This window comes from Schistosoma mansoni, chromosome 7 (genome assembly GCF_000237925.1).
Source record: "Schistosoma mansoni strain Puerto Rico chromosome 7, complete genome".
NCBI lineage: Eukaryota > Metazoa > Platyhelminthes > Trematoda > Strigeidida > Schistosomatidae > Schistosoma > Schistosoma mansoni.
In genome coordinates, this window is record NC_031501.1 from 5,921,945 (window position 1) to 5,948,445 (window position 26,501).

The 26,501-nt window shown below is 34.8% G+C and overlaps 1 protein-coding gene across 1 annotated transcript; it reads right to left on the reverse strand.

The window, feature by feature from the left end:
- Window positions 1-1,540: 1,540 nt before the first annotated feature.
- Smp_033150 (hypothetical protein) lies at window positions 1,541-19,166 on the reverse strand (the record flags this gene model as incomplete). Its single annotated transcript, XM_018798700.1, has 6 exons — window positions 1,541-1,710; window positions 4,665-4,697; window positions 13,742-14,086; window positions 16,481-16,868; window positions 17,718-17,916; window positions 19,145-19,166. 6 exons carry the CDS (start codon window positions 19,164-19,166, stop codon window positions 1,684-1,686), a joined length of 1,014 nt encoding a protein of 337 aa, XP_018653616.1. The 3' UTR covers window positions 1,541-1,683.
- Between the last annotated feature and the right edge of the window lie 7,335 nt (window positions 19,167-26,501).

The window sequence follows — 26,501 nt, forward strand, 5'->3', positions numbered from 1 at the left end:
TTGTACCCATCTGAAAAGATTGAGGCCGTTACTAAGATTATTAGTCATTTTGAAGTATAGTGGAGCCGTGTGAACTAATTAATGCAACTTGCTGGCATATTTTATTGAAGTCATGAACCGATCTGAGTTATACATTCATTGAAAACCTGTAAGCACAGGACGACCGTTTTGTCTCAGTATAGGACTAGTCAGCAGTTTGTTGAACTATTAATCAAATTGCTTTGACTAATCAGCTCTAGGTCATACAGCTATTTAATAATATGTGTTAACTAGATTTACCAATTCAATATATAAAGAGGCTAATATGGAAACTAAAGCAAATGAATAGTGTAATGTACACATTGTTGCATCTTTAGTATTCTGAACCGTTTAACTAAAATGAATGAGTTTAGTCCAAACTCCACCTTGAATACCTACAGATCACTATAGTCTGAACTGTTTTTAACCAAAAGTTCAGTAAGCTTATGTATCTTGTGAAAGTAAGCTTTGGTTGGGCAAGAACAGACATATCTGGGTTAGACTGAACATATTTGTCTATAAAAGGTTTGGTTTATTCCATTGACTTGTTTTGTTGACTGCTTTAAGTTATTTTTCGGTAAACTATTGTTCTAGCCTATATCTAGTTCTCAATCATTGGTTTGTTAATTGGTTCGAGTGTACCATTTGATCAAATATCATGATCTAGTGGACAATCTAATTTTTAGCCTTACTGATTTGATTTTCTACTGTCTAATGTTGTGTAGGATTATCAACGAAATCCATTTCTCATTATCTTTACACAGCTATCGGTTCTAATAAATATAGGTGCATATAATATACCCAATTCATTCAATACATATTCCTCTCGATTTTCAACTCTAGTGATCCTTGATGAATACCTTTTATCTTTACCAACCAAATTCTCAAAGTCTAATCTGTTTGTCATTTCTGCTACATAACTTCGATCGGTTTTGGTTGTTTTCATTTTATCGCACTAACCTGGTATACAACTTGGACCAACTAACATCTTTCTCAGACTCTAGATTGATAATATCTATCTTAATTTAAAACTGGGATAAATTTTCATTTGTTGCATATTTGAGTCTAGGGGGCATCGGTATGCGTTATTTCGTTCAATATATGGATGATACTGAACATATTCAATATCAGCGGTTGATCTATCATCATCATCATCATCATAATATTATTATTATTACAAAAGAATAGATGTATGAACATAAAATCACGACGGAATAATGTAAAGAATCCCAAAACAAACAAAAAATAGCGCGGGATAATTGAAAATAGTTTACACAAACAAAAAAACTAATAAAGGAATTGAATGAATTAATTTTCTTGTAACACAAAGATCATGTTGGTAACAATAAACAATTTACAATAAGATACTTCATACGTTTGTTAAAGAATAAAAAAGAAGGGGGGAATATAATTTGAAGAAGACAGTATTAGAAAAAGGTTTTCAATAGAATACACTTAACGAAAAAGCTTGTTTTTTTGTCACTATAATACTGTTCGATATGGTTAAAATAGAAGAAAAAACCTTGACTAGGTATATTGAGATACATATTAAACAGTGGAATTTCTTGTGGTTCGAGAATAATTTTAGAAAAAAAAAATACTCATAATAAATGCAATACTGTGATGATAAGTTGTTGTTGTTTTCTTTGTTTACCCTCTTCAATATTAATTCCGACTCATTGGTTTAGCTTTCTGGAAACAATTGGGGAAGATTGATAAGTAAAAAAGAAAGATGGCAAAATTTCAATGATGTATGCTGAACAATACATTATTCGATATTAGAAACTGAGATATTGAGTCTTATTTGACAATTTCAGTTAGATACATTCATCTGTATTAATTATGTTAATCGTCATTGCGATCGACGGACTTAATCATCTAAGCTAATGGTCGGTTAACAGTTTCTTGTACACACACAAAAAGTGTAATATTGTTGAATTAGGTAAGAAACAATTAGGCACATATATTTTAGATTAAGATATGCAGTAGCAGTTTCATTCGAACGTTATTGCAAGATTGTTGTAAACACTCAATGTTATGTTTGTTCCTACCAGCTCAGTCGTTGGCAAAGTAGTCTGCCGTTAGTAAACAAGCTATCAGTTTACTATAACACAAAATGAACCATAAATTTATGGTTTATTCGGCTGCAATTTTCTATTCCCAACTAGCACCAGTTCCGCTTATTTTTCAAATGATTATTCAAATAATGATTGCTTACTAGTGAGTGACCGGTCTCGGCCAATAAATTAATTTCAAGATGTTTAATAAAAAAAAGATTGTTAAACCAGATCATGAATGATGGAGAGGATTTGTGGCTCTAGTCGATTCTTATAGTGGTGTTGTGTTCTGTTAGCTCGATAGCTTAATTAGAGGAATTTCACCATCCTTCTAGATAATATCACCAGTGCTTATTTCATGAAGATTCACAATGAAGCTATTTAGTTCAGAAAACGCAAGAATATAAATCATTTAGCTTTACAAAATGTAATAACACTTGGGAATCGCTTCGTTACATAACACAGACAATGAGCTGTTAATTAAACAGGTCTCAGTTTAAATGTATTTTTCTTAGAAGGTTAACCGCATATATACCAAATATAACGTAGAAACTGGTACATTTGTACATCAGTTAAAGTTGCTACACTCCATTAGCATAAAAGTCAGAGAGTAGTAGAGGTTGTGACAGTGTTCGTGGTAATAGAAAGGACCAGACATCAAATGTACGTTTCGAGAAAGTATGGACCAGCGAAGTTGGAAAACAGTTTATAACATATTAAGAAACTTAATATCCAAGGGAAAACAAACATCAAGTGCATCTTCGCCATTGCGAACTATTTTGATTCATGTCACTCAAACTCGCTAATCGTGATTTACGGTAATCACTTGGAATCCAACCAGGTAGTTTAAACTTATCGACAAAACTCAGTTCAACAGCCTGTGTATCCATTGGACAATATATCTTGGCTTGACCATCCCTAGCATTTTTTCAACCTGCTCTTACATTGTTCATCATCGCTCATTGAGTCCATAAAATCTCATCCCTATATAGTATTCTGTATCTAACCTTGGAGATATTAACTCGATGGTATTCATTGTAAATAACTTCAGATACTTGAAATGAAAGGTTCAATGGAAACTACTGTGAAATGCAGCACTCAGCCATCAAATGAATACGAAAATATTAGATACCACTGTTATTGATGATTTAGAAACGGATGGATAACCTCACCCAATTTATTATTACCTCAGTGCACTAAATAGTACTTTCAAGTTTTTCACGTGGCTGAGCAGCTAGTCGAATATGTCGGTATACAATAATGGTTTTATTCGTCAGTTTCTTAAGTCTCAGACACGAGTGATGAACTTCTTAAATACAAATTATGTAATAGTATTTGGTAGCTAGATTTTGTGTGATATGAATATAAACTTAAGGTAACAGATGCTTGCTATTAACTAGTCAACAGCTTATTTCACCTTTAGACAAATTAGTACACAGACATAGTCATCTTCCTAAGTACATGATAGGTTATTTTTTTCAGAAAAATGACACTAATTGAGTGAATTTTAGATATTAAGGGAATGGCCAACGCCCAACTTAGGTGAGTCAGCATATGTAAAATTGAATGGTCGATCAATTTACTTGGATAAATTGCATCCGATAGTTGTTTTGCTGTGTTTTTAAAATACGGAAAATATTTATGAACTAGTAAGACTATAAAACTGTATTAACCTAGAGGTAACACCAAGGTTATAAATCATAATGGAAGTTGTTGTTTATCCGTCATCTGTTGAATAATTTGACTTCAATGATGCTCATGTATGTGAATCGTCTTAATGGTGAAAGTGTTGTAAGTTATCTATAACGTCAAGGATTGTTGAGTACATTGAACGATTGTCAGTCGGATGCAATTTCAACGATCGTTATGTTAAATGTGAGACAAAATACTATCATTTTGTTGAATTCATAAGATCTATTCGACTCTTTGAAGTCTATGGTTTCAAATGATAAAAATCATAGAATGACTTTATCTACTATGGAAAAACACATTTCATTGAATCTAAGCATTATCTACATGTTCCAACTGGATCTTTATAAAACAACGGTGGATGAACACAGAGAGTCATTGAATATTGACACCACTTAAAAATCTATCTTTACATCTGTATTACACAACCTTTCGTTTAATGTAGGAAATGTCAGTTGCACTGTTAATGTAATTATCACCCACTCGTATTATAGTTTGGGCTACTTATATCGACATAAGTAGTATATATCGTGAGTCAGGAATAGAATATTTGGTAGCAGAAGGTTGAGAAGATCGAGAAGGGAAGAACAGAAACAGAAAGCAATTGGTATAGAAGTACAGGAACAATGAAGCATGAGACAATTAATGAACATTAGAGTATGGTTTTTCTATTTTACCAAGTAACTTTGTAATTTCGTGCTTAAAAATAATCACTTGTCCTCGCCTATATTCTCATTCGCTACAGTATTAGTATTATTGTCTTAAATCAGTTGATCAATAGAAACCGTCAAGCCTGTAGAAACCACTTCATTCACTGATGTAAATAACATCGAATAAGAAGTTAGAAAATAAATGCGGAATTTATAACATCATATGAAACAGTAATATTATAGTACTCACTTGAACAAATGTATTTGGTTGACTTTGAATTTTCTGGAAGAAAACAAAGTATATCACAAATAAATTAGATATATGAAAACAAGCAGTCACAGTAAGATCTGAATCTCTTGGGTCCAATCCTGTTCACTCACTGATGAGAATCAATCCGTGCAGTAGAATATAAATTTACACAACCTCTTATACTAATTTGAAGTGAATTAGTCTTACCAATGTTTAGTAAACATAATAATAGTTACTATGTTAAAAAGAAAGTTTAGAAATTCATCAACTAACCAAATTAAAATGAAAGCAAGCTAGTTTAACTTTATGCATACTACTTAAATACAATGAACGATTAGAGAAAAACAACAACACTATACTCCATATATATGATCATACACATGACTGGTTCTATTCATTTACATAGGCATTAATCAAATGCATTTCTATCGATCAAGGTCAATGAAACATGGATGTATTATAATTTGTTTCACTTCATTTTTAATTCATAGAAATAGTGTGTGTAAAAACAGAAATAAGAAATCGTGCTTCATTTATGTAATGAGATTTTCACTGTACCCTAAACAAAGATTATTAAAGTGTAAATTATGGTGAACAAAGTAATGATGAATAATCATGTTTCACTTAGTATCCCATAAATCTACTTATTCTCTAAACTATAGTTAACACGAAAGTGATGCTCCCCTAAGTCGGTCTGAACAGTTGGATTGGTGTCAACAACTTCATGATGTTCTTTAGTGTATCTTGTTTTTCTTTTGTGACTAAGTTGAACTGATTGAGAAATTTATAGCTTAGGCAGTATTGTGTTCTTTCAGTTAAACAATTTTTAGTTGAGAAGTCCTCATCCCAACATCAACTGAGGTTTACTAACAGTATAGAGATTTTCAAAATTTATGATCCTCATCATGGGGAAGACTAAGTAATATGGTCTCTGAAAGCCAGGAAGTACTGAAAGGCTATTTCGATTTAGCTCGATGCGTAATCATGACCTCACCGGCGATCAAAGTCAGATGATCATACGATATCGTCAATTGATTTAAGTTAAACGCACAAACCACTAGATGCTAGCTCATTGGTCAAGAAGTAAGGCGTTCGTTGTAAGGCCAGAAGATCTTGGATTCGGATCTTCAGTGGGTTCGTGATTGAACACCATTCAGTAGTCCCATACTAGGGCGAGACAGCTTCCCATTGCCTCCTGGTTTTCAAAGATTCTTTATTTAAGGTCAGTTCATGATGCAAACTATAAAACTTACTAACTTGTGATATCATTAGTTTAGAAAGTGATAAAATCAAAGAAATCATAAACAACATGGTTTTAAATTTCATGTTAACCTTCTAACGTTTTTCCTGATGGTGGATGAACTCGTCAAGGTTATCTTTGACTCTTCATATAGGAATAAAAGTGAAGTATTGACTTTTGTGATAGTATTATAGAAGGGTATTCTTCTAGGTGAACTCATCCACTAGTAATTCCTGATGTTCAAAGTTAAACTGAAGGTTCATTCACAATCTAACCATCAGTGATCAGATATCATTTCTTGGGTTCACTAAAGATGGTCAGTCTGGATCTTCTAATGCGTAGCTGAATTGAAGAAAATCAAGTCAACAATCTTTTAAGCGTCTAGCTAAATGCCGCTCTTAAAAATATTACGTTCAGTTAATTCTGCGTGCTTTTGAATTTAATAACACACTTATTTCCTATTTCATAAATTATTATCATTAACAAATTTTCAGAAGGGGATTTGTGGAGATTTTAGTAATTTTATAGTTGAATTCATGAGTGAATTGAAGTTCAGTGGTCTAGAATTTAAGCACTCACGTGTGAGACTAATAGGTCCTGGCTTTGAATCTCACGACGCATGATCGTGGAGGAGTCCCAGAATAGGACGAAACTACCGTCCAGTGCTTCCAGGTTTTCCGTGGTGGTTTAGCTTCAATTGACTCATGAATCCAACTATAAAATTTACAAATTTGTTTGTGATCATTTTAAACATAAACGTAGTAACTATTCATTAAGTTTTATGTGTAAAACAACGATATTAGCTAAACAGTGATCATTGAGATAATTAAGAGAGAATAGGGGGGTCTATTTAATAATAACACATAGTTAAGCTTGGTTCAGTAGGGAATTAAGTAATATGCTAGACGTAGAGTGGTTGCTTAGTAGTTAGAAAAATTCAGTGTTTAAAGATTGGGTTTTACTGTTTGAACTCTGCATCTACCTTGTTTTATTTAGCTGCTCAGTATCATTAAGTGTGATACAAAAAGTTGATTTTATGGCCAGTTTCTGAATTTACACTTTATTATCAAATTCATGTAAAACTTTTGAGACAAAAAGAATTTTCTAGAATACCGAAAATCATTTCCAGTGTTACTAGTCTTTATTTAATTACACATAATTCACAAATTTTAGACTACAATACTTATTAGACAACTTGACTATAAGAAATTAAGCTATTTGATTTGACAGATAAAACCTTATACTGTTAACCATAGTAAGACAAATAAAATTTTAATATCAAGCCCCCAAATGCCCTGGTACGGCCGAGAGTGGGGAGAGTCCGCTCTCCCTCTCCAAATGCTCTCACATGACCACGCGTATATAGCCTCTGCCAGGAAATTCCTACTGAATGCTTTCTCGCAAACGGGGTGTTGTTTACGAAATTGAAAGGATGAAAAGCGAATGTCCGGCGTTCTAACCGAGTTGATGGACACGGAGGGTCTACCTAGGGGAGTTGGAAAACCCTGATTCTAAACCAATGGTGTACATGGGTTCCAGTATCCTGAGGGAACAAATGGCGTACGAACCTATTGTTGGTCACCGGCTACCATGGGACTACATCTCCTTACGATGCTCAACGGCCTTGTGGATCAGACATTTAGGTCAAAGACTCCAGGTGTGGGCCCCTAAGAAAAGCACCTGCTTCAGTTTGGGCACCTGGGCAGTATCACAGCCCTCACACAAATCAAATGAGATTTGTGTGGCGCATATATATCTGGTACCCCTATCAACAGAGAAAATTGTTTGAGTTTGTAACTGGGGAAATTTTAACACTGAAGATAAAATTTAATTTATAGTCTACATAATTCTCAAGTCTAAGTGATTTTTTTACACCATCAGTAGTTAACATTCTCGACATAAATGAATCTTATAAAGCCAGTTCATGTTAATCAATATACCCGGAATGAAGCTTATCAAACTGTTAGTTCTAATTATTACTGATTGATAAGTTCTTCTGGCATCAAATTACTTCTATGAATAATCTGTTGAAACGTCATTAAGTATAGCATGGGGAATAGCTGAGTGATAAAACTTCTGATGAGTACCAACTAGCTACGAAACTGTTCCTAAAGTTATCTATTGATACTTTCTAAATGTAAAAAAAACTGTACCTACACATTGTAAAACTAATATTAACACAAAATCTGTAAACAAAACTGTAAAGCTATTTAACCCAAGCCAAATTTAAATGAAACAGAAGGAAGAAAACAAGCTATTACGAAAGAAAGAAACCAAAATTGGATTACAAAACTAATTCACTGTTTTAAATCTATGAACAGAACATTAGACAAAATTCATTTATCAATGATTATATTGATAGTAGTAAAGATCATCATTAGCGAATAGAAACAACCAAGCTAATAATAGTATCTTCAATACAAACATATACATTCAATGTATGGTGAAAAACATTAATATTCCCGGAGGGAGGGACAAATGATTCCCTTTTATTTGTAATTTTCAATTTTCACTTTCTTTTTTTACTGAAAAATTTATGAACCTAAAGACAAATGATCTTGTTTAGCGGACTTGTTTTAAAGAAATACATAGTGATATTCATTATTAGGTTTAGAAAAAAAAACAAACGAAAAGTTAGTCCTAAAAATCCATGAGAAGATTCAAACAAACGATATCAAGTGAATTCAAACTTCACCCCATTGCATAAGCAAGTGGCTATCAGGACTCAGTAGCTGAGTGGATAATGTGATGACGTTTGAAGCGAAAGGTACTGGGTTTGAGTCCCAGGGTGAACATCAACTCTAAGATGTAGATACATCCAGCTGACGAGACCCAAATAAGACGAAACGCGCGTCCTGGTTTCCGCTGCTAGCCACTGTTCATCTTTGCTTATAAACGAAAAGTTACTTTTTTGTCAAAATAAATAAGATATAGGGAAACAATAATAGTGTCATGCCGGTTACTATGTTAAGTCCCTATAACTTGTTCTAGCTTCTGGATAGGCCAATCTATTATTCATTTTTCCTGAGTTGCATTTTGATCTTGTGGATTTTCACTTGTTGAACCTGACTGTTTTTATGAGCCTATGTGTGTGCATATCTTATCCTATTCATCACATGTCTGTAGCTTATATTTGTTTGAATATAAATAATGATTAACGCTTGATTAAATTGAGTTGGCTGACATGCCATCTCCACTGCATGCCACTTTGCTTCGCTCTCTTTTCGCTTCATTCCTCTGATTGTCTGTCAGAATCCATGAGTGTACAAAATACACTTATTCAGAAATCCATTCTTGTATTTGGCTTATTTAATTGCGTTATTGACAGCCGCGGATGAAGTCGATAATTATATACGAGGATTGATGATATGTATATTTCAATAACAATCATTCCTATGATACAATTGGAGTCAAATAAGGGGCCACTAAAATAGTATTAAGTCTGGTAACAAATATTAATCTTCATTAAATTTCTATCATTTACTTTTCATGCGAATAAGTTCTATAACTTGAATCAAACACTTACTCACTGGGTTAAAGGAAGTAAGTTACAAGAACACAATTTATTCTGACTAATTTCGGTTTTGATAATCAATTAGTATCACTAACCTCTTTACAAAATAAACAAATCTAATGACGTAATATGGATGATTATATGAACTAATGGTTTCTAATCTAGTAATTAAATGTATCGTGCTCATGGCGAGAACACAAGGTCGTGTTAAGAATCGTGGATACGTACCTACCAGGGAGTTCTAAACTTTATAATGAATCAGCTATTAAGTTGCCTTTTGTTTTCAATAGTTTCTCGGTAGTCGTAACTCTGTGGTAATTACTAACTTTGAATTAATAAGTTCTATAAATTATAAGTATTTTGAGTATAACTAATCAGATCTAGATTTATAGCATCATTCTGATTCATATGCATAGAGTTGATAACTAATTTCAATATACTAGATTGACAAACTACGTCCTCTTGCTGCGATGATGACTTGATTCGGGAAAAGAACGGTGAGCTTCAGGATTATTATGAAATAAAATAAAGTAGTTATATCTCTAATTTTTATAGCATTTGATAAGCATAGTTAAATTGACACTTGGTTGGTAAGTAATTCAGCTAAACAGTTCAGTTGGCAAATAGTCCAGAAACAAAATGTTCGGATGTTGTTGTCACATCGCTCTTTTTATTGGCTATTACCATATATTTACCAAAATTTATCAGTCAACTAAGTGTTGGATTTTTACTATGGTTAGTTCTTATATTTTCTTCATAAGGGATAGAAAGTTTCAGGTTGTCAGCTTAGTATTTATTATCACATTTACAAGGTAAAAACTCCACCTGCAGCTCTTTTGGAGTTACTGCCGGTCCCAAGCCCGGATAAAGGAGGAGGGTTGGGCATGGGGTTAGCGACCCCATCCTGTAGAAAAACGAACTCGCTAAAAGAACGCTAACCAGAAAAAAAATAATTCAGACCATTTAAACTCTGCCCTGGGAGTTGAAGGAATAAGCAGATATGAAAAAGATGAATAACAACTGGAAAGAACTGGAAAAGATTGCCCAGGACAGAGTTGGGTGGAGAATGCTGGTGAGCAGCCTATGCTCCTCGACGAGGGGTAACAGGCGTACGTAAGTAAGTTATAAGGTAAACATCAAACACAGTTGAAAATAATTTTTTAATATATTCCAGTGTTTCTCTCAGACAAAATTGTTAGCCTTTGATAACGTTGTCAACCCTGAGGAATGATAATCGTTTTCAGTTGACTCACATTGAGAAAATCTGTCATGATGACCTTTGATATGTGAAGATTCAAACTTGAAGCAAAAAGAAAGTTTTTCATGACACGTAAACCGTGGTAATGCAATTTATATCCATGAACTGTATGACTAAAGCTTCTATGCAGCTTCTTCAAACATTACACAACAAATAGTGTTCGCCAGTATCGTTTACATTTATTTTTTGAATACGCTTCGCGACCCATAGAATCTAACTAGCTCTAAGGTAAATAGCATGATTTTGATTAGAAACCGGTGGAATTCTATGCATAAATCACTTTAATCTTTAATCTGACTGTTGAAATATACAACTTAATAGCTTCCAAAGGTATGAGTTAGACAATAAATACAAGCTATAAAAGAATCGCTATAAAAATTTCATTCAAATTTGCCCCCTACACTATTCATTTGAACATTGTAAAAGACCGAGTATCTTGACAAAAGTACTTTACTAGTTTTTAATAGAACAGATGATCGATATCTATGGAAATCAAACTTACAGTGTTGGGAAATGATGACGAAAATTTGAATAAATTTTCAGATGGGATAAGTTTCTTCATAAACTTATCTGTTTTCATTTTTTGCTTAGTTCTTTTCATTGGACGGGCAGCTTGAATAATCTTTTAACAGAACATACGAAAAAGGATAACGAAGACACGTTTTGTGTAAAAAACCAGCAAACTATTATTGATACAAATAATGATGAACGCGTAAATAACGCCTAAATAGTTAACAGATATATATAACTAGGGGGGATTTCGAATGCGATAGTTTGGTTATATAGTCATGATGATCCATAAAGACAATTTCTTAATTCACTCTTTATCGTCAAGGATCAGGTGTATATTCTAATGACAAAATAGATGACAAATTACTTCAACTTCCACAGGTATTCACCAGAAATGGTTATCCACCTAGATTCGTCGATATGAACTCAACAACTAGACAACATCCTGAAAAAGTACAGACAGTTCAAAAGGAAACCCATTTTATAAACATCTAATTTAACGAAGATACGGCTGCTGAAATCTTGAAAAAAGCATTTCAAAATCCCTGAATGAAACCTTCTCAGTATTAACTCCGTCTGTAGGTCTGGTAGAGTTACTGCCGGTCCTAAGCTCAGGTAAAGGAGGAGGGTTGGGCATGGAGTTAGCCACCCCGTCTCGTAGAAAACTTACTCACTGAAAAAACGCTAACCACAAAAAATAATTCAAACCATTTAAACTCTGCCATGGGAGTTGAAGGAAAAATTATGACGTCTCATGATGAAAGCCGAGATTCTTCGGATTTTTATTGATACAAATATGATCTATCTGGTTCTCTGTGGTGTGGTCCGGGGAGATCCATGTAGCTTTGTGTATGCGTTTATGTGGAAATATTGTGCTGCCTATAACCGATTTCTTGAATGCACATATATTTGCAAATCTCTCCCCATTTTTATTTCTCTCTCCCAGTCCATGTCGTCCTGTTATATCTTCATATCCTGTGCTGTCCACTCCGACTTTAGCGTTTAGATTTCCCGTCAGGATGGTCAGGTCCTTTCTTGGGCAGTTCGCTATGATTGATTGCAGCCTCTCATAGAACTTATCTTTATCATCGTCGTTGCTATCATTAGTTGGTGCATAACAGTGGATAACATTCATTGTGATCCCCTCCTTCTTTGTTTTGAATGATGCTTTGATAATTCTGGATACATGAGATTTCCATTCTACAAGTGCACTTCGTGCTTCTCTGGAAAGTATTAGAGTAACTCTCTGAGTGTTTTGAGCATTTTCCTCTTCGTGACCAGAGTACAGCAGCATCCTACACTTCTTTGGCGGCCTGTTTAAACATCTGGGCTACCTGTTCCTGTCATCTAGATATTTCAACAAGTTATCTAATTTCGTTTGTTTTAATACATCATTATGCCTAATAATCGCACAACCTATTCAGGTGCGTTTCTGAAAAGTGTAAGACCTTTCGCTGTAAAGGTCATAGAAGGCCTAATTAGAGATATCGTGTTTGCTGTCAATATGCAGCGAGAAGAATGTACATTATCCAGATGTCGATTGACTGGGCTGCTAACTTCTAACCGGCGATCACTCAATATTTATCGTCAAGAAGGACGAAGAAGTAAGAAACGGAAACTTGTTGAAGTACTTTGTGCTGAGAATTCTATATTGTACCAAAAATATAATATTGAATAAAGTTAATAATAATAAATAAATAATAAATAAATAAATAAATCTAGCTTTTGCTGTCCAGGTTGGATCCGCTGATTCCAAGTACTGCCGATTTGTATCTCCTAATTTTCGTTGCTATTTGACTGGTCTCCTCGGTCTCCCATATTGTCCGGACATTTCATGTACCTATAAAAATTGTTGCTCTGGTTGTTACAAGGGGCATCGGCCTCATGACGTCCGAAGAATCTCGGTTTTCATCATGAGGCGTCATAATTCTTCCTTCAACTCCCATGGCAGAGTTGAAGTGATTTGAATTATTTTTTGTGGTTAGCGTTTTTTCAGTAAGTTTTCTACGAGATGGGGTCGCTAACTCTATGTCCAACCCTCCTCCTTTACCCGAGCTTAGGACCGGAATTACTTTTACAAGACCTACAGGCGAGATTTTTAACAATTATTATGACCTTTTTTTCATATTTGTCAAGCGGACAATTATCTTTGATAATTCTGACCCGTAAACCATCTTCATCCTTCTATTCTTATATAACACCTAGTTATTACATAACCTCTTTTGATATTTGGAGTCTGGAATCACTTAGTGGTGAAATAGTTTCCATCCTTCCATAAACAGACATTTTCTACACAACTATAGATACGAATGTACAGTAATTGATTTCGTCGAAAAGATAACTTTCTTCGCTGAATTCTTTTTACTTTTATTTGATGACACAATGGATTATATTAAATGTATCAATGTACAGTATTGGAATCTTGACTCCTTCTGCTTATGTGTGAATTCAAATTGAATTTGAATGTTTTCGATTGATAATGAGTTCCGTAACAGAATAACAACATGATACTAAGCTAAATATCATCACTATATAAAATGACATATTTAACTTACGGAATTTTCTGTCCATATTGAAGTATCTAGATTACTAGATGAAGGTTGTTGGAGATTTGACGATTTATTGGAATGAATTGACTTTAAATGCGAATGAGACTCAGAATTTGTAATACATTGTGGTTGTCGTTCACTTGTAGATTCTTTCAAAAATGGCGCAGAGAATTTATGAAGTGTAGACAATAAATTAGATTGAATTAATTTTGTTTTGCGATCATTAGAAGAAGAATAATCATTTTTAACGAAATTATTCTCTTTTGGATACATTATTGAATTGAACTGGTTCATGTTTATAGTTTGTGGATTATATAACAAATTCAGTGGAGGTTGTTCATAGGATAAAAGCTAAGCAAATAAAAGACAGATCGTATATATATAAACTAACTGTTAAAACTATTAGCAAAGGAGTGTCCATTGTACAAAACTACAGTAACCAATGATTACTGAAAGTTAGAAGTTCATGATGCCGCCTGACCAAGTGTTTCAACTGATCAAGTGTCCACCGTGAGACCTGCAGCTTCTAAGTTAGATCTCTGGCGGGGTTGTACGGGTACACTACTTAGTCCCATGCTAGAACGAAAGAGCTGTCGAGTATCTCCTTTTTTTTGAAGTGTCTTAATTTGCATCATTCTGTAATGAATACAACCCACAAATTATAGGAAGTGATGGTGATAAAGGGATACCCCATCCTAAATATCCATCCAGAACACAGGGAAATACAAACTTAAAATAATGAAAAATAAGTTATAAAACATTATATAATGATTCTTCTAATGTTGTTTATCTTAATACATTAATACTCTATTTTGTTGCTCTATTTCAAAGAATATTTTAAGTTTATGTCTGCACAATAGTTGTATATCTGGTCAGTCTTACTTAGTGAGTCTAACAAAACTCCTACTCAATATTTGAATTTTCCATCTGGAATAAATACAGATTAGTCTTATTCAGAGGAATTTGCTTAACTTCATTGTTCATAGAAGTTATTACCACCAATAATCAACCTAATCAAAGTTTATGAAGTTTAATTTTTCATCAAGCGAGATAAATGGATATCTGTCACGGTATGTAGTCCGATTAAGAAAATATGTACATTCCTGATGCTTAACCGAGCAAAATACATAAAGGGAGAAGACGAACGAAAATTGTGTTGGAAACAGTAGTGACAAAATGTTTAATGAGAATGCTTACAATTCAATTTTTTTCACATAGTTTGTAGTGCCGCGATTCGTTAATCGTTCGTTTCGATAATCGATATAATTCTAATCTTAACGGCGCGTAAAATCAGAAGACAAAGGATAGCAGCAACTACAGTTTATTGTCGAATAACTCAGGTCAGGAAGTTAGCAACACCTGAGCGAATAATAACGAGCGAGTGAGCAGGCGAATAAGCGAAGGAAGTGAACGAGGCGGAAATGACATGCAGTGGAGATGGCTGGTAAGCCAACTCGAGAGCGAAGCGAAAGATAATGCGTATTGGAGATGGCTGGGAAGCCAACTCGATTTAAGCAAGCGTTAATCAACATTTATAGTCGGACAAAAATGAGTGACAGACATATGATGAATAAGATACGAAGTGTACACATATATGCTCATATAAAAGTATAGCCAAGGTTGATAAGCGAATAATGAACAAGATCAAAATATGACTCATAATGGATAGGCGAATTGGCTTGGCCAGCAACTAGAATAAAGTATATGGGCTTAACATAACAACTGATACTATAAGTTAAACTGAATCAAGGACTCTGTGTGCTAACCCTGGATCAACAATATGATTTAAAATATTATACATGTACTCGTATAAAGTTTTCAAGCCCATATAATTCTCCATTAAACAGATCTAATAGTTTTAAGTTGATCTAAAGCAGTGTTAAAATAAGGCAACAACCTACAGGAAGAAACCTGAAATTTATAGTAAGTTAGACTTGGCAAACTAAACTAGTTTTTTGGACTCTGACCAAATTATTTACTTACACTCAATTTAAAATTAGTTCTTAATTATCCAAAATTTTGATATAATTAAAACAACAAAATTTAAGAAAACCAGCTTGAAGTAAAAAATCTCCAAATGAATCTTGCCAATAATGTAAGATTTTGGTAAGATGGAAAATTCACTACTTGTGTTCTATTCTTCAAGTAATCATTTATAAATAACATAGGATTTGACAGAGATGTTCATCAATCCCAATTACTACATTATTACAGCACTACAGCGAAAGAAGGAATTGACGGAATGTAAGTCGAAAGATCTGATTTCCAAGAAAAACTATGTACCTGATCTTTTTGATAGTTGTTACTCATCAACAAAACATCTTATGTCTTTTACTGAACTTCAAATTGTATCATCCAAAGTCACAGTGAGATACATTAACACTGAGTCATTTAAACAATAAATGATATGGCCTCAAATAGTACGAGGAGTACCAGTCACTTAGTGGTTGCTGATGAGATTACACTGTCACAAAACCCAAATTCAAATATTCTCAATGATCTTTCGACCATCTTAATGCAAAAGGGTGGACCGCAAAGTCAAGTCACCTAGACCAGTTATCATGCGTCAGTTTGATCAATAGGATTTGATTAACAGTAAGCACTAGATAAAGTGATTCTGTTGCTACGCAGGGATCGATCAGCTTTTAAAATGGTTTCTCATCTATAACTTTAATTCATATTGACATATCGTAGAAACAGATGTATTACGTATTAAGACATACGAAAGTTTAATACTAATCTTACTGATACTGTATCCGCTGAACGTGGATCATAACTACTCAATTTGCCACAATTATCAGACAATATAGAATTTTGGTCTTGTGTCGTTATCACTGATAATGTTTCTAGATGAGCACTCGACTTGTGAAATAATGTTGGTTTACAAAGTATTCTATTATTCAGTTCATTGGACAAGTGGTCACCAGTAATCTGATTGGATTGAATCAATGTACGAGAGCGCAATGAATGCGGATAATCAACTGACATAGTAGTGATATTATGACATGATGATTGAGGATTTGAAGATGAAGAGATTTTTGGAACATGCATATCATGCATGTGATAACGACATTGCAAATCATTCAATGTTGGCCAATTCCATGCTGAATTAATTAATAGCCCACATGGAGATCTATCATGTTATAAGAAATAGATAGCTTAGTTTGTGTAATACAAACTAAAATATATGTGCTTAAAAAAGAAAATAATCCTAACATAATGATTATTTAATAAATTTTGTAAGTTTACAATAAAATAAGACAGTAACGTATTTCAACTACTGAACAGACGCATTTTTTACTAATAACCTTAGAAAGGATATTGCTCTAAGAATCTAGATGGAAAAATATAATAAAATAATTTTATACATTCACTATTATATTTTGCAGCCCTTTTTAGAAAACGTTCGGTAAAAATAAGGTTTGATCTTATTCATTCACTGTTATTCGACTGTTTTATAAATAATACAACCATCTTGTCCTTTAAAGTCAAGCATTTCACCATTACATAGTTGTAAGGTTTTTAAAAAGAGGTAATATAACTACACTGAGTGATTGCTGAGTATCTTTTTCATTTTGATGTCAGTGAGGAGGTATATCATAATTAATAAAAATTCTGATTACATGTGGCTTTTTGAGGTCGGTTAAGCTGTGATTAGCAGTGGAATTTACAACACACACTTTTTCCTACTTCGGATCCGTCAGCCGAATGCATACAGGTTACAGTGTTAATGTGATGAAATGAAGAATTTCAGATAACCATCATACAATACATATATGCTAAGACAGAGTGATCACAGTTCAGTCCTGAATATCACTAACATTCAGCAATTAAAAAGCGAAGTACGTGCAGTGAAATCCAAGCCTGAAATTCAGTGATTGAAATTGAAGTGGCGTAAACCAACATAGTACTTCTCAAAGTTTATAAACAATAAATAATTGAAATGATAAAAAGTAATTTGTTTTGACGTTCCAAATCTTACTTTTTAGGGTAAACAAACCATCCTAAAATTATAACTGTAATGCAGCTTGATAATAGGGATATTGCAGCTATACCATATGACCAAGATAATGAGTTTTGACCAAGATCTTCCAACCAAGAATGTTTCGCAGCCCTTTCAATTTTCTGTTCAGTATCTATTCCTACACCCATTGTTATCAAACTAACTAAAGTTGAAAAACCTGGAAAAAAATGAACAAGCATTGTAGGATAGGGTATGGCAAGCAGTGACTTAGTGGATTGGATAACGATCATTATGAAATTGATCGTCTGTGACATGTAATAATTTTTTGAGCAGGAGTTATTATGTGACCCAGTCAATTAGTTATATCTGTTAGTTTCAGATGCCTAATTGCAACATATGATTAATGTGTATTCATATAGTAAGCTATTGGAAATTTATGTTAATAATACTCAATTCTGTTGTAAGGTGTTGCGAATTGGAGAACTACTACAATCATCATCAGGAAAGAACAGATATTTAAAAACCATTGTCAACTCAAGATACTCAATACCCGTTGACTGGATAGCATCAGCAACAACCTATTGTGAGAGAGAACAAATCAAGTTCAAGCTGAAAAGAAAATTAAGAAACGGCGTAGGAAGCAGATAGGGCTGTAGTGGTAAATATTATTTAGTACTATTTCTTGAGATGTGTTGCTGTTTACTTCCCATCAATATACAATAAAATCAAATTGAGGCTAAGTAAAATAACTACTGTTAAGATCAACAGATGTAATAAGTTGAGCATTCTGAAATATATAAAAATATTGTAACTGCTGCAGAACAAAACCACAATCGTGCAGTGTCGTTTTTAAAATGTGTCTTTCAAAATATTACTAGAATGAGCTTTGTTGAACAAATACAATGATTTATAGAGATAACTGTGCGTCACCAAAACGGAATATACCTAATAGTCCACAATTTTTCTCATATAATTGATTTATTATAAATATCGACAAGAATATACGTAACTCTAGAAACAGTAAAATTGCTCATAATTTACAGCACCTTCTTCCGGTCACCTTATTCTGAGCAAAAATATTTCTTGTAATATATATATATATATATATATATATATATATAAGGTTCAATAGTTGTCAACTATGAAATATGGAAAATGTCTGAAAAAGAGTGATGGTTCTGTATTATTGCGTGACAATCTGCTGATAGTTCAGTAGGATATGGCTTTACCCAGAAAGTATATGTGCTGACGCTAAGTAAAATATAGAGACTAAACGAAATAGCTATCAAGTTATGGAGTTTATTAGAAAATCAACAGTTATAGGTTTGGCACATAAAACTGAAACCATAATCCAATTGGAAACTGCATATCGTATCAGGAAAACTCAGGATTGACTTCGAGGTTCAAGGTTTTGAAACACACGTGAAAATGCAATTCGAACTTACAGTTAACTGATAGGGTAACCATTATACACAAGACTGCACGTGACCCGAAAATCGAAACCAAACCGAGAACTTGAGTCAGAATAACACTTTCTGCCAATACATGGGATGCAAAACTGCATGTAAAAAATGCTTGGCAAGCAATAAACCAATCTTTAAAACAGCAACTTTAATTATAAACCAGCCTCATACCTCTGAATATGATCGGCCACAGAGTTGAAATCTTCCTATCAAATAGATAGAAACACCCAAAATACATGTAATTTCCCGGTTTCTTTGCCATATAGCCTTCGAAACACACCTCCCATAGCCCCAATCTTACAAAGCGATTTTGAGACTGAGGATATCTGGCATACCAGTAGGGCATAACCATTGAGACAAAACCACATGTGAAGCCAAATGTAGTAAATGTGAAGCATGTCCAAAACAAAGGAACTTTGTGGTGACTTTCCATCTTGTTAAGGGTATTTCAACCCATTAACGTATATCTTAGAAACTGTGAATCATTTACCCACGTTTACTGGATCGTAATAAATTTTGTCGAAATGGCAGATTAAAACAACATCAAAAAAGAGTATAAACACTAAGTAATCCTTGAAGAGTTTATCGATTTAATTAATTTTTATAACTGTCATACGTATAAAAGACCACATATGTCTGCAAAAAGAAAGAAATAAGAATTGACATTATTATGAACGGAACAAATAGTTTAAAGAGAATGATTGCTTTTCAGCCACTTCTTGTTGTTTCATTATGGTTCCGAATATTTTGTGATTTTTGTTCCGGGGTAGTCTCAACATCAGCTCCAATATTTTCAGTCATTTTGAGAGATGCTTGTGGGTTTTTATATTTTGTACTCTAAGCGAGTGTGTTTGTCTCAGTGTAGTGGGGTTCCTGGATCCAGAAGTCATGGCATTGCCAGGTAAGAGATCGGTTAGTTGCAGTTTGAGAAATAATTTTATTTCAAGTTTACTAATAGATGGTTGTTTGCAGAAACAAATGAATAAAATAAATACTCATCCGAACAAGTGTGCAGATGGAATTACCAGTGCAACAAGAAAACGGGTATGATAGTGAATGAGATAGAAATAATTTGATAACACATAGTAGTGATAACGACAGGCATAGTACACCTTGTCAAAACGGGAGATAGTAATCTATGGGTGAGTGTGATGTTTGAATGAAGCAGTGATTTCTTTGTATTGATGGTTGTTTTGATTTTGAATTACAAATACAGTACATTCGTTCGTGCTCATCTAGTACTTTTCGAATTAATTGCGTTATTGCTGGGATTACTAGTTTATACTACAATTCAAATACTTCAAATTATCACAGCGAGTACGTGTTTTTCAGGTGTACTCTTGAAACTATCTACTAAGTGGGCTCAGAATAATTCAACTGGAAAGTTATCCCAAATGTGTAGAAATATCACCTAAAAGAATTAAGATAGCGGCTGGGTTTCGGCTTTTGTGTACGTAATTTTTCAGGAGTTACCTAAGGAATCACGGCGATGATGTTCCTGTTGATGTCATTTGGAGTATTGAGTATGTTGTGTGCCATTGTCAGGTGACCTGTTACTCCGCTTGTGTCCGAAGAATACTTCAAATGGCGGTAATCCCACTGATGTACCAAATCAAAAAGTACACAAAGTATCGTCACACATCAAGATAATAAGTCTTTAAAGGGTTATCGGATACGCGGCACTTCACAATACTTCCTTCGTATCTTTATCGAATGAAATAACCTGAAAGCTAACAAAAGCAGAAGTCGAGGATGATGGAATAAGAGAATACGTTTGAATTATCAGCAGATAAATTGCTGTGTAATATCTGAGCAGATATTATTTGGGGGTGTGTTACACAGTTTACTGAGGCGTAATTTGTCCCGACGCAATCAGCTTGCAATGTGTTAACTAAAGTTGCGACGGTTAGTTTGGAATACTTATAGAACGATTTAATTGAAACTGTAAACTTCTCAGATAGGGCTGCACAAATAGTGGTAGTAAAGAAGTCTAATGAAAGCGTTCGCCTGTGTGCAGATTACTGCGCCATACTAAATGAAGCTCTAGAGTCTCATCAGTATCATTTGCCCCTACCGTAAGATTTTTTCGCCAGGCTGAACAGTGGCAAGTATTTGGAGGGTCTACGTTTTTCAGACGCATAGTTATAAGTCCCTGTATCTGATGAAAGCAAAGATCTCCTAACGATCAACATACACAAGAGTCTATTCTGATGTAACCGACTACCTTTTGAAGTAAAGCCGGTGCCACCTACTTCCAGCAAATTATGGATACCATGTTGCAAGGTATTCCAGGAGCTGCAGCTTGTTTAAACGATATCATAGTCATGGGAGCAGACAAAATGGAATTGCGGAAAAACTGGATCAGAAGCTAGAACGTGTAGCGGAATATGGTTTACGCCTCTGCGAAGAAAAGTGTGACTATTATATGCAGCAGGTGCGGTATCTCGATTTCATAATGGATAAGGATGGGAGACGGCCAGATCCAGAGAACATTGAAGCCGTAAAAACTATGTCTAGGTTTAGTGACATCCGTATCTTACAATCCTTCTCGGGATTGGTCGGTCATTATGGTATCTTCACTCCTGACCTTCAACGTCTGCGTGTTCCTCCAAACCACCTTCTGGAGAAGAATACAAAACGAGATTGGTTGGCGAACTGTCACGCATCTTTCGGGAAGACTGAGCAACTCCTAGCTTCCAATCTCTTGCTGATGCATTATGATCCTTCCCTACCGATCTTGGTTGCTTCAGATGCATCAAGCTATGGTATTGGAGCAGTATTCTCTCACATTTTCTCTAATGAATCTGAAAAAACAATCTGCCGTGCTGCCAGATCACTGACAATGAAAGAGCGGAATCATAATCTAATTGAGAAGGAAGTTCTATCAATTATCTTTGCATCAAAAAGTTCCACAAGGTGATACTTGGTCGGCATTTCACCTTAATAACAGACCAGAAGCCATTACGTGCTATATTTGGATCTAAGAAAGGGATTCATGTTCAAACGGCTTACCGGCTACAACGATGAGCAACAACACTTCTGGGCTACGAAATCACGATCAAGTATCAGTTGACTTCCGTTATCAAGATTAATAGGTCCCCAGTCAAAAACACTCTCTTGTGGAAAATGAAAAAGCCGAAACAGAAATTCGTTGTGTATTGGACGACGCAACCGAAGCCATCAAAAACTACTGAAAATGATAAGACATTGAGCAGAGTCAGGTTCTATCTACCAAATGACCAAACAAGCGTCTTGAAGGAGAATTTTTGCAATATTTTTGTCGACGTAACTCATTGATGGTGGTTGACTCCTGTATTATGTTTGATGATTGAATTGTTATCCCGGAATTATTGCTTCACAAGGTTCTCAGGCAGTTTCACAGCGGTCGCCCCGGTATCAATAAAATGAAATAATTGGCTGAAAGCTATGATTATTGGTTAATAATGGACACAGACATCGGAAACACATGCCGCGACTGTCTATCATGTTTTGAAGCTGATAATAGCCTTTGTGAAGCCAACCTCAGCACTGAACCACGCTTTCAGGACCCTTGGAAAGTCTTTATGCAGAGTCCGCTCGTACAATTCAAGGTAAAATGTTTCTTAATATTGTGGATGCATTTGTGAAGTGGCCAGAAATATATAGTATGCCCAATTGTACAGCATTAGAAACAATCCTGGAATTGTCTACATCGTTCAGCTGCTTTGGCATCTCAGAGACTTTAGTGACTGACAATGGCTCACAATTCATTGCATAATCATCCAAGTACTTCTGTAGCATAAACGGAATAACATATCTACGTTCTCCACCCTAATATCCCCAATCAAATGGGCAAGCAGAACCTTTTCTCGATACTTTTGAACGAGCATTATTGAAAGGAGGAAACCAGAGGACAACTAGACAGGTAATTACAGGATATTTAACGGCCTACAGAACCACTCCAAACTATAGTCAACGCCATGTACCCACAAAAATCTCAATATCCGAAGTTTTGACGTTCGCAATAGAATGTTTATTAAATCCAAACCTAATTTCCAAACTAGGTTTGGCTGATGAATAACTGTTGAGTAGAGGTAAAGACACGCGCACCACAATCGAAATCAGAACAAAGTGATTGGGTAACAACGGTTCTAAAATTCATCATATATACAAATGTACAAATTTACCTAAACAAATATTACCACACAGTTATTCAACCTACAATTGTTCCCAGAACAATCAATCTAAATTACAATAAATAGCAAATTGATAAGAAATATAAGAAATTTACCGAACACACCAAAAAGTAAGTGTTATTCTATCCTTTCTGGACAGATCAAGTAAAAATTCCGTTCGAGAGGTTGTTCTATAACACAAAGTGTTTTAATTTCTGGGAAGGTGCTCCAATTTACAACCAAAATGCACGATCCCAGTGAAATCAAACAGCACAATCAAAGAGCGAACACTCAATATGACAGCCACCAGAATAATAACAAAACAAATCAGATGCAGTTCAACAAGAAATATAAAAACCCAATGCAAGCGATAGAAAAACTGAGAAAGCTATTATGAAATGAAACTTCAGAATCAAAAAATGACATCAAAAATACTAACAATAATGTACAAATAAATAAAACATTAAGAAGAAGTTATGAATGTATGTATGGAGGTATTTTCACATATGAAACGTTCAAAATGGATCTTACAATGTTCATTATGTGCTACCTCGATAAGAATCGGTGGGAACCGGGAAAAATCGCACAAAGATTGGAAAGAGTTTGGTGCAGGGTTCGAGGAATTTTCGGCAAATGCATCAGACACAAACCAAATCTTTAAAGAATGATGCGCACTCGAGATAATCAGCTAGATCTTCCGCTCTAGTTAACTTCAGTTACATCAACGACAGAGATGCCTAAGAATACTGAAAAGAAGACTTGAACCAGAAAGTCGGCGATAAAAATCGAATGCCGTTGCAAACTAGTCGTCAGGCTACAAGTAGATCCAAGGAAAAAATCTTATTACGGAGGGGGTGTTTGGACGCCCTCCGGGAACTACGACGGGGGCTCCAGAGGCCTTGGAGGAGCCGAAGAGTTCCATCCAATTAGAACGCCATTGAACTTTCTAGAATACCAACGTGGCATGCTACTACTGGTCAATGGCATAAAACTTCCTCTCTTGCGGATTGGTCGAATTATAATGCTAATATAACAAACGCTAATATAAATAAGCATCCATGATTTTCTGTGCATCTTGAAACTTGCCCAACTAGCACTTTCTCCAGCATTCTTTTACTTTTTATTTTCTACTTGTGGGGTTATAGCGCCCAAAGGGTTATACGTGGTATATTCAGAATCTAAGCTTTAGATATAGCATTGCCCTAATGCGATCTTACCATATTTTTGCCTCTGTATTTCCTCGCACACACGTGTTCGCCTCTATGCCTCAAATCCGCTTGATGTGCTCATAGCTTCGTGATCTGCGCCATCCGCTAATAAACTGTATTTGCCTTTCTCATTGCCTTCTGATTGATTAATGAAGCAAATCCACTACATGGAAAATGAAGAAAAACTGTTACTGATTGTTGTATGCAGTTATGCTTATGAAACTCGTTTGGTCAAACAAGCGAAAATGTACATGAAGGTGAACATATAAACTGTGAAACAGAAAACCCTTTACGCACAAAAGTAGTTGTTTGTCGTTCTCTTGAGTATATTAAAAATTAAATTACTTTGGACAGAACAAAAATAAATGATGCAATCAAGATGCTGCAGGACGCAGAGAAAAGAGGAATAGGAGAAATGAGCTAAAATTTCCCACATACAGTACTCGTCTGACTACTCTAGCGTTCACATAATTCTGTCAGAACATAATAGAAATGAGTTTCCTAGCAGTTTTTAGCTACTTTAGCCATGGTCTGTGATTGTTGGTGATTTTGCTGTGGTTTAGAGGACCGTGTCATTATTAGTGACGAGGTCGCTTTTTAGACATATAACTTCTGACATTGTCTGGCTTTTCGCGTTTGTTTGTAGCATAGCTCATTGATTTACAATACTGGAATTTGTTGTATCCATCACAGCCCACATGAAAGGTTTGAAATAATGAATCACGTCCTACAAAGGCATGTTCTGTACCATAAAAGAAACCGTAAGAAAATACGTGTTGACCAAGACTGTATATGCGTGAGTGTCGATAAAAAGTTCCCCATTTTTAGATTATTTGTGACAGTAGTTATTTGCTTATCCTTAAATATTTTTTTTCTCACATGCCACTCTGACCCGTTTCGTTCTCGTGTATCATGTTTATTTTTTTGTTACCCGGGCATATTGTTGCCATTAATTTTGATTTCTCAGTATTCCATCATATTTGTATATATTTTTACTGACCCTTAGTTTTTATCTACTTACGTTTATATCCCGTTGGCTCTCGCATTAGCTTGTCGCTTTCTGATCATCCTTGTCTTAATTGACTAATTTGATTACATTTCATGTTCTATGCAAATTAATTATTATTGAAAGTTTCGTCCCATTTTGAAGCAGTTAAACTAATCTTTCCATTTGAAAAAAGTTGAGTTCACCTTTTGAGTGGAACATCGTTTGTAAAAAAAGATTCAATATCAGAATTATTGGTTATGGTCATTCAGGTTGGATTATGATCATTCATAATGCACAAGTCTATTTTAATTGGATCTAGTTGTGTCGGGTACCTCGCCTAGAGATATTTGTATTGCTCTTGTAACGGCTTCCTAAAAAATACTGGGTGTAACTGAGGAAGGAAGAACTTCTTACAAACGGGTACGAGACACAAACTTGAGAGCTATCGAATCGTAACCACGACCAAGATGGATGTTACAATTTTAGAAGAAAACATGCTTCCAAGTGCATCATAATGCATTTTGGTCATCAAAGTACAGATACATATAGAATGAACGATATTGAGCTTTCTGACTTCCAGTTACCCAATGACTTTGGAGTCGTCTTTAGCCAAGACTTCAAACTTACTGTGCACTGCCGTGCGATAACGCCCAAAGAATTCAGATGGACATGCACGTTGATATGTAGAGCCTTCATCCTAAACTTGAGTATTGCGTACAAGCGGCTGGCCACTGGCTAGAAAAACTGAGTCGTTGGAAGAAGTTAAAAGGACATGAAATGAGCCGACACTTGAAATAGCAAAGTTCCCGTTTGACAATAGACTTGTTAAGCTAGACCTATTTAGCTTGCCAAATAGGAGGATCAGAGGTGATTTGATCACAGATTTTAGGTTACCTGATGCTTGATTCGCGACAGATATACCTGTATTTATCTCATACTCAAAAAGAGGAAATTCTTTAGGACACTCTGAAAATGCTTACAAACCAAGA